This window comes from Macaca thibetana, chromosome 1 (assembly GCF_024542745.1).
Source record: "Macaca thibetana thibetana isolate TM-01 chromosome 1, ASM2454274v1, whole genome shotgun sequence".
Taxonomy (NCBI): domain Eukaryota; kingdom Metazoa; phylum Chordata; class Mammalia; order Primates; family Cercopithecidae; genus Macaca; species Macaca thibetana.
In genome coordinates, this window is record NC_065578.1 from 102,267,640 (window position 1) to 102,282,966 (window position 15,327).

The 15,327-nt window shown below is 32.8% G+C and overlaps 1 protein-coding gene across 2 annotated transcripts in view; it reads right to left on the reverse strand.

The window, feature by feature from the left end:
* Positions 1-15,327, reverse strand: part of COL11A1 (collagen type XI alpha 1 chain) — a 219,223-nt gene that overhangs the window by 57,989 nt on the left and 145,907 nt on the right. For both annotated transcript variants that reach the window (XM_050778638.1, XM_050778648.1), the window contains one exon: positions 3,234-3,341. In XM_050778638.1, the coding sequence (XP_050634595.1) occupies positions 3,234-3,341 (108 nt within the window). The remainder of the gene's footprint in view (positions 1-3,233; positions 3,342-15,327) is intronic.

Consider the following 15,327-nt stretch of genomic DNA (forward strand, 5'->3'; position numbering starts at 1 on the left):
AACTATTTTCTTATTATTGATCAAGTAGATAAATATATGCACCACACAATAATAATAATAATGAGGCAATGTATTCAATCTTACTAGTACTTCCACCTACTGTTCATTTTTCTATGGGTTCCATTGCCTTGCTTGAGGTGATTTACACTCCTATATAGCCCGTTTTTTTTCTTTTTGAATCAATTTAGAATTAACCTAAAGCTATAAATGTCCAGCAGGTAAAATCCCAGTCTCTTTATTTCTTTGTCTTTCGGATTTCTGTATTCTCGATCTTTTACAACATCCCACAAAAGGGAACTCGTTTATCTCTTGTTCTGTTTGATGGCATGCCTCTGGAGATACACACACACACACACACACACACACACACACAAACAAAAAAAAAAACAAAAAAAAAACCTCGTGGACTATTTCTCTCTCTTATTAGATGCTTTGGAAACTGACACCCATTATAATTCTCCATTAAGACTGAGTCCAGACTTCTGCTCTCCCTCAACATTAAATCACATAGTAATCCAAAACTATGCCTTTAAACATCACTCTTATTTTAAATGACTTCCAGACTTACATTTCTGGCACTAATTATTTTCTCTGCAATTATACACAGACACACATGCTAGAAATTGTAAATAAGTATTTGGAGAATATTTTTCCTAAAATCTCAAGCTACTATTGCCTAATTCAGTTACAGTTAGTGCATTGACTTCATTGTGTTTTAGATCTAGCTTTTCCTCTAATTTCTACAACTGTCCCCAAGTAGATGCATAGCTAAAATTGCTCCTTATCTGTAATCTTTGCATCCAGTTAACTAATAGTTTTCATTAGAATCAGTTTCCCTATCAAAATTTTCTATTAATGCCATTAAGTTGGAGAAGGATTTAGCCCCTTTCTTCTTACCTGCTTTCCAGACCCACTCCCAGAGTTTCTAATGTAACTGATTAATATAGGGATGTTACTTAGGACATTTCTCCATTCCAGGAAGCAGGGTTGATAGGTAGGTGGACCAAGGGCTTGTCTGCCACAGGCCCCATCTTGTCTTTTTTTTTTTTTTAATGCAAGTGTAAACCTGCTGATAATTGCATAACATTTTGATAACACAAGCTACTCAGCAGAGGTAAGATCTAAAATTTGTTTGGAAAAAGGAAGAAGTAAAGGCTAGATATAACATTTTGCCAAACATTTCCATCAGTTTTTACTAAACTTTTGAATATATATCTATAACTCCTTTCACTGAACACTCTTATTACCACTTCATGTTACTGTTCCTAAGCAGACAGCTCCTTCAAAAGTATAATGCTAACAATACGGTGCCTACCCCTTAGTTATTCTAAATAGCTAATTTTGGCTAATAGAAAAAGGAATGAACATCCTGGAGTTGTTGTCCTTGGCTGGGATAACTGAAAGAGAATGGGTAAGTAAGGCATTCCCTTTTCCCTTCCCTAGTTATGATATCACTAATTACCAACAAAACTCAGGCATGAATCCTGGCTCTTACAAAGGCTAATGTCAATAATTTTTCATCTATCTCACCTAATTAATTTCTTATCAATTTCAATGCTTTTCCATATTCTGATCTTTATTTCAATAATTTACTTATTCTTCATAAAGCTAAGGTAATTATCCACTTTAAAACCTACCATCCAATATATTATCTTCACAGAAATATTGACTTATCTAATTAGTATATTCTCAATTTGTATAAAAAGCAATTTATGCCTATTTTCTCCGTATGCATTATTTAGTGTATTGTGCAAAATACGTGTTCCCTATATTTTTAAATTAACTTGTACTAAAGGACCTGAATCTATTTTCTATCTTCTCCCGGTACACAGTACACTATGAAATGTATTTTCTCAGCATATTAAAAGTGCTTTTTCTGTCACCTAAAAGTTCTATCCACAGGTGGCATGGCCCATTCCAACACTCTAACTCTTTCTGAAAGGTAATGGATTACAGGAAACAATTTTTTTTTTAAATTTTTAAACTGCTACAGTTTTAATGTGTCACCAAAAAAACATCTTTTGGAAACTTAATTCCCTATGCAACAGTGCAGGGGAATGGGGCCTAATGATTAGGCCATGAGGGCAAAGTGAAATTAATTAATGCCATTATTGCATTAGTGGGTTCATTACAACAAAGGGAATTTGTTTTCTTTTTACTCTCTCTCTCTCTCTCTCTCTCTCTCGCGCCCTCTCTTTGTCCTTCTACGATGGGATGATGTGTCAAGAAGTTCGTTACCAGATGTGACCCCACTAGCTTGGACTTTCCATCCACCAGAACCATGAGCCAATATATTTTTGTTCATTATAAATTACCCAGTCTGTAGTGTTCTGTTAAAACTGCACAAAATGGTCTCAAACAGAAACATTGGAATAATATCACAGAATAATCAGAGAAAATGCATAGATAACGAAAGCAAATCAAATTGATAAAACTGAAGTCTTAGTGATAGAGGAGTATTTTTGAATATAAGCTTAAGCTTAATTTTATATCTCAACACTTACCAGTATATAAAAATATTAAACTTATATTTTTGTGTATCAGAGCCAGTACTTTTTATCTACATTTACTGAAACAGTTTGCATTTTAATCTTGTAGAAAGAGAGAATTATTTTTTAAAAATACAATCACATCAAAACCAGGAACAAAAATAGAGAAGAAATCTTAACAAAGAAACCTAAATCTAATAAGTGGAATAGAGTCCATAGTCATGTAAATATAAAATGTTAAAATCCAATAAATATTAGATGAAATAATTGGTCAGATGTTCCCCGTCTCATTCACTGGTGGTCAGAGCTCAAATTACATGAGAAGGGCAGCTACTTTATATGAGTTTCATATACAGACTACGGAAATGCTTGAAGTTGAATTTGTATTACAAGAGGTGTAAAAAGTTCACACTTTTCTAATGTAAAGCAGCAAGGTATAGCTTTAATCAAAAACTCACAACTTTTTTTATTTTTTATTTTTTAAAGCAAAATGAGAAGCCTTTTACATTAATAATATCCAACTCTCTTACAGGTATTATGGTTTCATAAAGTGTGGGAAAATGTCATCTCATTTAATTGAATTTGAAATTTTCTCTATTATATATATACAAGCCAGTGTATTTATATGCCAGACACATATACAGAGAGAATACAGTGGTGTATGAAAAGTTAATATTATTGAATAAAAAGTAATAACGTGTACAGGGTAGCAGTGTAGTATATTTTCTTCTAGACATTACTTACAGGAGCACCTTTCTCTCCAGCTGGACCAGGAGGACCCTGAGGTCCCGGGCGCCCTGGTAAACCAATTGGGCCAGCTGTACCTGCTGACCCACGTTCTCCTGGTGAGCCCTAGTACACAAGAAAAGAAGTATTTTGTTATTAAAGAAAGCAATACTGGCTTAAGAATCGCTTATTTAACAATAGCTTCTTACAGTCTAGTAAATTATGTTAAAGTAACATTTAGAGTTTAGATAATTTTAGGATCCCAAAGAGAAACAGTTGTATCCACTATTTGAGATACTAATTTCCAGGCCCAATATTAAGCATAGATGTTGGCGTTAGAAAATATTGATGAGATGAAAAAATACTTCAAAATTAGATGTATTTAATGTTTACTTAGTTATCTGTTTTTATTTAAGTGTTCATAATTGGGCACAATGCTTTATAAATAATAACTTCCTACACAAATTTCTCGCTGTATTATAATGAAATGGCAGAATACAATCCCTAGACTAGTGTTTCTTGTAGTTATCTCTGGGCTTTATTTCAAATGTGCTGAACCAAGATTTCAAAATAAAAAAAAAAATGAGTTCAGAAATTCTTTGCATTAGGATACACACATAATTTTTTACAAAATAACATTTGATAATCACTATCCCAAAGTTTGGACATTTTCTCATAGAATAAGCCCTTAAATTTAACTTAGAGTTCTATAAGAACATGGGGTCTTATGAACACTGATGAGATAATTTGAATCTGATTAGGATTTTTTTTTTAACTGAATTTCAAAAAAGATGTTATGTTTTTAACTAGTTTGCTTTTTAAAAAAAAACCCTCATATATATAGATTTTTGAAAATAACCACATGGATACTGCCTTTATAGTAGTTATCTGTACCTACAATTTAAGAAAACATTATTAAAACAAGAATAAAAGAAATGCAGACATACGTACTAAGTACTGTAAAGCTCAAATATAATCTATTACTACTTCCAATTTTGGGTAGTAAAAGATAACAAAAAAATTGTCTTTGGATTCTCAGAGGGGTGATTAAATTATAATTTTATCTTTTTATTTTATGATTAAACTATAAAATATTAGAAAATATAATTGCTAGTATTTTTTCTTAATAATTAACATACTTAGATAATAGCATCATCATTTGAAAATTCAGATGGAAAATTATTTATAAAAGTTGGAAAAGACATTACTTCATGTTTTCTACTATTATACTTACCATATTTTAGAAATCAGTTTATTATACAAATATGCATTATTTACCTTGTTCTAATTTGTATTTTTATTAACTAGGAAATTAATTACATGTGATAAAAATGATAATCATACCAACAACTTGTATTAACATAGTGCTTTACAATTTACCAATCAGTTTGTTTCATCTTATCATTTTATTCTCACAACAATTCCAGGTAGTTGATAGAGCTATTGTAGCATCTGTTTTAAAAATGAGGAATCTCTGGCTCAAAGAAGTTAACCGTCTTCCTGTAATCATATAACTAGTTAAGTGAACCCTGAGCTTGGACTCTACTCTGATTTCTTGACAAAGACACCTATTGGTTCTTTCTAATGAGGACAGCAATGTTTGTAATTATTGGGTATCTGAAACTTAGGTGATATAGTTTGGAGAGACATTGCCAAAAATATAGTTAAAGAAATTGTGAAATTTGACCTTGATATAAACAAAAGTGGCATTTTTGAGCTGTAAGTAAGTAGATGTTCAAAAACGAATCTAGGGAATATTTTTATATGGCATAATAAACGAGTTGTATGTAAACTCTATTTTTACCAATGAAGTATTCCAAATACTAAAGAGGAGGCTATAGTTACAAGAGAAAATTGCAGTTAGTACTTTTTAGATAATAAACATATACTCTTTTGTCAATGTATTTTTTTAATTTAATTTAATAATATTAAAATATTTTATGAATAAAATAGTCAACCACAATTTGTATTACTGTTAACCAAGTAACAGACTCCTGGTGAATGATTCTAGAAGTCAATGCAGAAGAAAAAATAATAAAATCCTCTTAGTGTTGTACATTCAAAATGAGCAACCCTAAGAGTAAAAAGAACACAAATATTTGCCTCCAATTCTTTGAGAGGGAGGTCAGGAAGGAAGAAAAAAGCACAGGAAGTGGATAAGGAGAAGAGCAAGAAGAACAAGGGCTATGAATTGAGAGGAATGCAAAGGTGTCTCTTGAATTACTAAAAATAGAGGAAAGAAAAAAAATCAGTAATAAAAGTTCTCCTTTTTTGGCAACAGAAACACATCAACAGAAGACAATACATGATGCAACTAGTGTTATTCTATTCAAGTTAAAATTAATACCACTAAAGATAAATCTCCACTAATCTGAAAAGCTGATTTATTGAGGATCAATGTACATACAAGGTGACTATATTACATTTTTGTTTAGTATTTCACTTCTAACCCTCACAAAATGATTGCTACCCATTAGTTTTATCAAACCTAGAATAAGCATTTGATTTAACTCCTGCAGTATTTCATTTGTAACTGGCTATTCAAAAAGAGGTGCAATTTTAATTTGTCAGGCCGTAAAAATTTTCTCTCTTTAATCCTATTTAAACTCTGACTGTTCAAAGACTACCCTAGGAAGATATCATACTAGGCTATGGTAAAGCTAATGGTTACTAGACTAGAATGAAAAACGGGATAATCAGCAAAGGTTGGAAATCCATTCTAAGAGAATTAACTAATCTCCAATTATTATGCCTACTAATTAACAATTATTGTGCTAAGTACTTTGCATACATAATATAATTTTATTGCTGTATGACTTGTATAGTTTTAAGTTAAAGACCATAGACTCAAGGTCTCTGTGCCTTAATTCACTACCAAGTTTTTTCCTACAATACTTAGCAGTTTATAAATGGTGAGAACAAAATTTCCTTGACTCGTTGTACCCATAAAACTCATGGGTACAATGAATTGTGTTAAATTTTAATAAGTGGAAGAAATATAGCCATTTAAGAGCTACTTCTACCAGAACAAGCTCATATTGGTTGAACATTCTCTAAAACAAACAAAGAAAAAACTTAAAGGAATTGATGAAAATGCTTATCTCCTTTATCCAAATAGCCATTCTCCATCATTCATTTAGTTCATTTGACCTTTGCTACACAAGTCATTAGAATCTCTGCTCTTGGCCGGGCACTGTGTTTCATGCCTGTAATCTCAGCACTTTGGGAGGCCAAGGTGGGCAGATTGCTTGAGGCCAGGAGTTCGAGACCTGGACAACATGGTGAAACCCCCTCTCTAATAAAAATACAAAAATTATTTGGTTGTAGGTCCATACACCTGTAGTTTCAGCTATTCAGGACAAGAGGGTCACCTGAGCCCAGGGAGGTCAAGGCTGCAGTGAGCTGTGATCATACTGCTGCACTCCAGTCTGGGTGACAGAGCAGGACTCTGTCTCAAAAGAAAAAAATAAAAAGAATCTCTGCTCTTTGTCACTATTGTTTATAAGTTCATTTGAAATTTTCAAAAACAAAGAGCTGTTTTCACTTTTGGTAACTTTTCAACACATTTCACTGGAGACACCATGGTACTGTTTCACTAGGCTTCCCTCCTGATTTCAGAGTTCACCTATGCTGAACTCTGAAATAGTGTGGTTTAATGCATCTTTTTGACATATTTATCCTCAGTCATCCTAGAAAAATACTCAACTCACATACTTAGATTTTTCTTTACTTTATATTTTAGCATTTTACTTTGAACATTATTTTTTCCTAAAAATATTACATCTATCACTGCCCCTCTAACACAATATGTCCATTTTTACCTCTGAATATTTGGTCACACTTGTCTTCTGACATGGAAAATCTCTGGTATTTTCCTATACTACTAAAATTCCAGCTTTTTGTTTTGTTTTGTTTTGACCCAGGTCAATAACCATCTGACATGGTTAGGCTTTGTGTCCCCACCCAAATCTCATCCTGCTTTGTAACCCCCATAATCCTCATAATCCCCATAATCAAGGGAGAAATTAGGTTATGACAGTTGAATCATGGAGGCAGTTTCCCCCATGTTGTTCTCGTGACAATGAGTGAGTTCTCATGAGATCTGATGGTTTATAAGGGGCTCTTCCCCCTTTGCTCAGCACTTCTTCCTGCTTGTGAAGAAGGCGCCTTGCTTCCCCTTTGCTTTCCACCATGATTGTAAGTTTCACAAGGCTTCCCCAGCCACGCTGCACTGTAAGTCAATTAAACCCCTTTCCTTTATAAATTACCTAGTCTTGGGCAGTTCTTTATAGCAGTATGAAAATGGACTAATATACTATCTTACCAAAAAATTGTATTTTCCTGAGAATAAGAAGCATGAGATCCTTCAAAGTATTCCTTACACACTCTCTTACAGTACCTAGGAGCTCTACCATTATTTTTGGAGTGAATTAATGCAGCCCTTGGCACTACATTCTGAGTAGTAAATATCTCCATGCTCTCTTAATTCATATTAACAAAGAATAACATGTTGATTGTATGCATTAAATAACTATAGTGCATTTGTGTTTTTATTATATATGCAAACACGTTGAACGTGTTAAAAATTTAGGCTTCAGGCCGGGCATGGTAGCTCATGCCTGTAATCCCAGCACTTTGGGAGACCGAAGTGGGCGGATCACGAGGTCAGGAGATCGAGACCATCCTGGCTAACACGGTGAAACCCCGTCTCTACTAAAAACACAAAAAATTAGCTGGGCTCGGTAGTGGGCAGCTGCAGTACCAGCTACTCAGGAGGCTAAGGCAGGAGAGTAGTGTGGACTCGGTAGGCAGAACTTAAAAGTGAGCCGGTATCACGCCACTGCACTCTAGAGCCTGGGCAACAGAGAGAGACTCCATCTCAAAAACAAAAACAAAAACAAAAAACAACAAAAAAAAAATTAGGCTTCAAATATACACATATGTAATCAAGAGAAAATTTTCAAATTTGCAGGAAAAAAGCAATTGAATGTATATCTTCCCCATAAGAAATGGTTTCAAAATGAAAAAAAAAATTACCTTAACTGGATGCATTATGATTGATATGTTATATGAAAATAAGCCATGACTTTTACTTATGAAAATAATGGTTATTAAATTTATACTTAAGTATGTTTATTAATTGAAATATTTTAATAATTATTTTAATGTATCTCAAGAAGAGACAGAGTGCTGATTTGACTCTATGGCAATGTGTATAGTTTGTAGATACTGTATACTTTTTTTTTTTTTTTTGAGATGGAGTCTCGCTCTGTCACCAAGCTGGAGTGCAGTGGCGCAATCTCAGCTCACTGCAACCTCCAACTCCCAGGTTCAAATGATTCTCCGGCCTCAGCCTCTAGAAGAGCTGGAACTACAGGTTCACACCACCACGCCCAGCTAATTTTTGTATTTTTAGTAGAGATATAGTTTCACCATGTTTGCCAGGATGGTCTCGATCTCTTGACCTCGTGATCCGCCTACCTCGGCCTCCCAAAGTGCTGAGATTACAGCCAACAACCACCACACCCAGCCAGACACTGTATACTATTTTTTATTACAAAGTTTAACTGTTGCAATTTCTCCCTTGGAGCATTCATAAGATTAAATTTCAAATTGCCATCTTGCTTGTGGAACCTGCATTAAAATTAGTGTTGAGAATATATTACTTCTCTGTAGTTAAAATATTGCTCATGATCTTGTCACAGCTCATAAACTTTGAAACAACAAATGAAAACAAGAGGAGACTTTTGGCATGTATATCCATGCCCTAAAGTACAACTGCAATTTCTTTTTCTATTAGTTATTTCAAACACTCTTTAAGCCTAGATGTTTGTAATAACAGCATGCTCTGCTATAATTTTATTTTATACATCTATAAATGAAAAGTGAAAATCTCTGATGGTATCTACCAATCAAGCAAATGACATAGCAAATTTGCAAATCTTATTCAAATATTCCCAGGCCAACTTTAAAAGAATAAACTTATGAATCCTTTATTCTCAACAGAATCACTGGAGAAGTTCTATTTTTTTAAACAAAAATTTAAACCCAATATGAAAAGAAGGTCCCATTTACACATTCAGCTAAAAACTCTATATTCATCACCAGTGAGAATCTATTCTCTTGTGACACTTGACTGTGAATATGAAATGCTTTATGGCAGGAAGCAGCCCTTGAGAAACTCACATTGTGTATACACTTTTTATTTGTTTCTATAAAGAGTAGGCATGTATAGTGAGACATTTTTGTATTGCTCTACAGCTGGCTAAAGAACAAGGGGCTTTATAATTGTCAGATAAATAAACTATTATATCTAAACTGAATGATTGTCTTTCAGCATAGGTAAAATAGATAATGATTAACTTCACAAAGGTAGAGGTTTTTTTCTTTTTTTCAATGATCCCCAGCAGTTTGAGTAGTTACTGGCACATAGTACACCATAAATAAATGTGTCAATTAAGTGTATGATCTTTCCCTTTCTAGCACTGGAACCACTAGCTTTCTGATCTTATGCAAACTCTCTATGGGTCACTTTTGTTGATATAGATGGAGAGAAATAGTTTGTTGTCAGGTTTTTGTGATGCTTATTATGATACATCTGAAGTTATTTGGACAATGCCTGTCATAATAGAGACAGAAAGTTTGTCATCAGGTTTTTATCATGTTTAATATATAGCTAAAGTTCTTTGAACAATGCCTGTCAAAAAGTATAAATGTTAATATATGTTAGAGAACTGTACATGAACAGTTACATATTTCAGAAATAGATGTAAAATCTCAAATAATTGTAGAAGTAAAATTTTACAGAGAAGTAAACTAAGATCCAGAAAATTATATGGCATATTTAATACTTTAATAAATTAATATCAAAACAATAGGTATAAAATACCCTGTTAAAAGAAGGGTAGGGCTTTTCCCACATAATATAGTATTGTTAATCCTAACTTTAACTATTTGTATACTTGTCTCTCTGCAAGAAAGATAGATATTTTACACATCAAAAGTGCCTAGATAGAACGCAAAGGAGGAACTAAAAATTATAGAAATAATATTTTCTTAATATGTGATTTAAATGACAATAAAATCATGTTTCCCAAAGGCAATAATATCTGTTTAATTTCATGAATTATAATGACCATAATATCATAAGTATTCTGTTATTTCAGTATTAAATGTTAACAACTATGGAAAACATGCCATTTTTCTCTCGTTTTGAACTGAAAAGTGAACATTTACATGCTTTTAAAAAGGAGGAATTGACATTTCTCTACTTAGTTACCTTTCTTTACTTTGTATTAGCTTTATCCCCTTCATCTAAACCTTACGATGATAATGAAACAAGAAGCCATAGCATTGGTCTATATTCCTGGAACAATGGAAATAGGAAGTAGTTCCCTAATCCTTTACACAGATGAGAACACCAAAATAAACATTTTATCAGTTATTTTCACTGGGTGTTTCATATTCCGAGGAGCATTTATAAAGTAAATCAAAGTGATAGACAAGTCACCTCATCAGCATTCAGTTAAGAGGCAGCCCACTAGAGAGAAGAATAGAAGTATAAACACATAAAGCTCTTATGAACCAGAGCTATACAACTAGAAGGCAAAAGCATGTCTGCTTTGTCTTTTTAAGTTGACCTTCTGCCAGGCACCTTGGCTCACTCCTGTAATCCCAACACTTTGGGAGGCCGAGGTGGGTGATCACTTGAGGTCAGGAGTCCGAGACCAGCCTGGCCAACACGGTGAAACCCCTTCTTTATTAGAAATACAAAAGTTATCTGGGTTGGTGGCAGTTGCCTGCAATCTCAGCTACTCAGGAGGATGAGACAGGAGAATCACTTGAACCTAGGAGGCGGAGGTTGCAGTGAGCTGAGATTGCGCCACTGCACTCCAGCCTGAGCAACAAGAACAAAACTCTCTCTAAAAAATAAATAAATAAATAAAATAAAATAAAATAAAAAATACAAAAAAAAGTTGACCTTCATGTCAAAACTTTCACTCTCTACATGACATACATTTTAGATTACGTGAACTAAAAATTTAGATGAACTATAAAGCATTATCAGAATTTAAAGCATAAACTCTGAATGATCAAAGTCAAATCAAATGCCTCAGATTTTGATCACTGGTCCCCATCACTATTGCTACACTTATCTCATCCCTAGTTGGATGTAATCATCTTACACTAAGGTCTACCTGGGTCACAGTGGAGAAAATGTGCTTTATCTAAAAACGTATAGAGTCTGACTTGGCATGCCAGTATATGCCATCCTTCTAAACCTTGGTTATTCCCTTGCTTGAAGAATAAGTAAAAACCAAGGAAAAGAAGGTTCTCAGAAACAGGATGAAGAGTAACAAAATAAGAGAAATAGGAATTATGATAGGAAGAGAATGAGAACTCTTAAAGAAGCAATGAAAAGAAGAAGAAATAATAAATAGAGAAGGAAAATAAAGTCAGAATCAATGGGGGGATGGTCAAATAAGAGTAGTCACAGAAAAAGAGCAAAGACTACAACACCGCACAATTTTGAAATACTGGACATATACCCTGTACCAGTTATTTGGCTCCTCTCACATACTTTTTGCATATTAACTCCCACAGCTCCTGGGAATAAAATATACATGTGATTGTAAAGATAGAAGGCTTTTTACTAAACACACTACTATATTTGTTTTAATCTCATTTTTAGATAAATAACTGTTGTTAATGAGATTGTTCTCTACCGTGAAGAATATCTGGAGGAGAGATTATTTAAGGAAAATATCTTTTCCTTAAATATTATTTTTCTTGATTTTGTTTTATAAAAATATATGCAGTAGGTGAAAGCTGAGAATTTGTTGCATGATATATTTACATATATGTGTTTACATACATAGAAAACATTTACCCAGTTTACGTTCACCATGCAGAAAAGTGCTGCACTGCCTTTCTCTCTTGATGTTCAGTCTCTTGCTACTTTCTGTCTTGCGTGTGCATCAAGACATCCACTTAGTGACTACATCCCTTGAGATCAGAAGACATGCCCTGGATTTGATTGGCATCTGTTACCAGTTCTTGGATACAACATCATGTATACAGCGAATAGTTTGTTTTCATAGACTTTAAAATCCCAACGTCACAGCACCCTATTGGTATAATTTTGTCATAAGTGGTAGCACGACAGAACGTTCCTCAATATACAATAACTCCCAGGACCAAAACCTTTAGAGAACCCTAACCTTGAAATACTAGTTCATTACTAAGAGGACAAAAAGTGTTGAGCAGTTCAAGACTAAATTTTGCACACAGAAAGGCTGCTTTTCATAGATAAAACTGGTTTTTATTTACAACTTCAATTCAAACATAATTTCCTTAGGCAAAAAGCATTGTTCTCACCCTTGTGTTTTCTGTTCTTTTAATATATTTAATATTATTTACTATGTTATTTTATCTGCTCTTTATCTGTCCTCCTCAGTAAACCATAAGCTCTTTGCAGCAAGGTCCATTTTATGAATCAATATAACTTCAGTTTAATAGATTGTCTGATAGTTTCAGGTATTTATTTCTTTATGGTACTTTCACAGAAAAAGACTTATAGCAGCTTAAATAGTATGCATAAAGTATTAGACAATATAAATTTAAAAACAGGAAAACAGGTAAGCAAATAACTTTTTATTGAAGTAAAATGGAGCCAGCAATATTAGTAAACTAAAGATGCATACCAAGACCAAGGATTTTTCTAACTGTAGATTACGATCCATGAGTAGGTTATAAGATAAATTTCATGGGTCTTGTCGAGTATTTAAAAAGTATTAACTATAACGAAATGTAATAGACAATGTTAAAGTACATCATAGGTACTTTTTATAGTAAGTTGTGTTCAAAAAGTTTTTAAAATAGTTATAACACATTATCTTCTGTACCGTCTCTATTTTGACTCCATTATTTCTGTAAGCCAAAGCAAAAAGAATTCTAAGTTTTGTAATTCAAATTGACTAAAGAAATAAACAAGTCAGTTAACTGTTCAAGAAATAACAAGAAATAATTTAAAATATTCTACAAAAAGAATACTTGAAAAAAATAAATTGCAAGTATTTTTAAAGCTGTGGTTAGCAAGAGATTTCTTCCAAGGATATTCATAAAGAGGACCCTGTATAAAGCAATATCCCATATCTTCAAACAGATCTTTTTAGTTTATTTGTTTTACGAATAAAGTTTCTCTAAATATAAGTCAATGGCATACACCTAGACCCACCCTAGTACAGTAAATCCACTTCTATGGAGTGTCATAATAATGACCTATGCTTCAGACTAAATGGATTACAAATAAAGAGAATAGGTACTAAATATACTTATAAATGAATAGCTAGAATGACATTTGAATGGATGCATGAGAATTAAATACTATATTTGTTCTTTTCTCGGATTAGAGCATATAGTAAGAATATAGTGCATAAGCTACATAATTGGGACACATGAAAACTTTGCAAATATCACTGTGAGCGATAAGGTTAGCTGATTAAAGCTCTGCTTAGGACTTTTAGTTTTAGTTCATTAGTATCCTATGCAATGAGGGAATTTATTATTTCCCTAGCAATCCAGAAATACACAGCACAACTACATTCCTTATGAGTTGTATTATAGGAGAAAGAAACTAAGAATTCAATGGTATTCTGAAAAATATCTAGTCATTAAAAAATCAATCTGTATATTAGTTTAATCAGTTTCATCTTTGATTCATTAAAAATAAGCAATAGTTACAGAGAATAGTAATATTAAAGCCCAGGTAGTTGAAATATTAACTCTTCTCACTCTCTTTCGACAAAATTGTTCACAGAGATTTAGAAGGATCAAGATGACTTGAAAATGAGTTTATGTAAAGTGCTATCATGGATTTTTGCCCAGATAATTTGGGCAAGCTCTATACTTCTTCAAGCCTCAGATCTTTTATCTTTAAAAATGGAATGATAAAATAGAAAAAAAAAATTACCATTCCAAATTGCAAGAATAAGAATAAAAGATATAAATCACAGATACAAAATATCTAGCATAAGAATTGAAGGAATACACACTCAGTATTATTTCATTTCCCTTTTCTATTTCCTTTAGACTTCACATTCTCTTCCTTAGAACTCATCACTTTGCTTTTTCCTTAATACAAACAACTGCTGAATACCCATCACTGTTTCTGTGAATTCCTGTCTTACACTTACCATTACTTGGTCAATATCCTAAAGGTAAAGTTAACATGAGATTGATATAAACTCAGACATACCCATTATAAAAGCAAATTTTAGAAGATGTTCTTATGTCTTTATTCCTTATGACTCAGAATTTTATCATTTTTCACCAACTGATCAAATACTTCCCTTTAATATTTTGCCATCATCTTTTCTATTACCATTGCAAAGCAGAACTTGCTACCTTTTAAATAAATCTCTACTCCTCATTCTTTTTTTTCCAATATTAATTGCAAGAGAACCTAATAGTAAGTTTTGAACCCCAAAAGATAAGAATTAACATGAATTAATTTTCTAGATAAATTATACTTCACATTTAGAAAACCATCCAGTTTTTGTCTGTCATTTGGAATAAAAAAAAATCAAAATCAAATTTTATGTGATGTAATCACTTTAAATGGAGTAAACTAAGGCTTGTTATGAACCGGGTCATCATCATGCACCTCTTCACTATATTCTGCAGCAATTAAAACAACAGTGTTAGGAACTAATAAATGTGTATGGTGTCTTCCTTTTAGTGAATCACTTTCCAACAACTTTAAGGAATAATTTTAATTGGTTGATGTTTGCATATTTGATTTGTGAATATGAGAATGGGTATTAATTTCAAATAAACACAGTGAGCATCTATCAAGCACATCTATTAGCAAAGTAGATAATCAAAAATTACAAAGGTAATTTGTAATTTTTTTTGACTGCCAAGAGGTTTTAAGTTTTTTTGTGTGTGTGAATATTTCTGGTTTTTGTTTGTTGTTGTTCTTGATGAGGTAAAACTGCTCTAGGCACGGAAGACATCACCAAACTGTCATTCTCTCAAGGACATAAGCTTGAGGTCATTGTTCAGTTTTCATTTGTCCTCACTGCCCATATCAAATATTAGTCTTAAAACT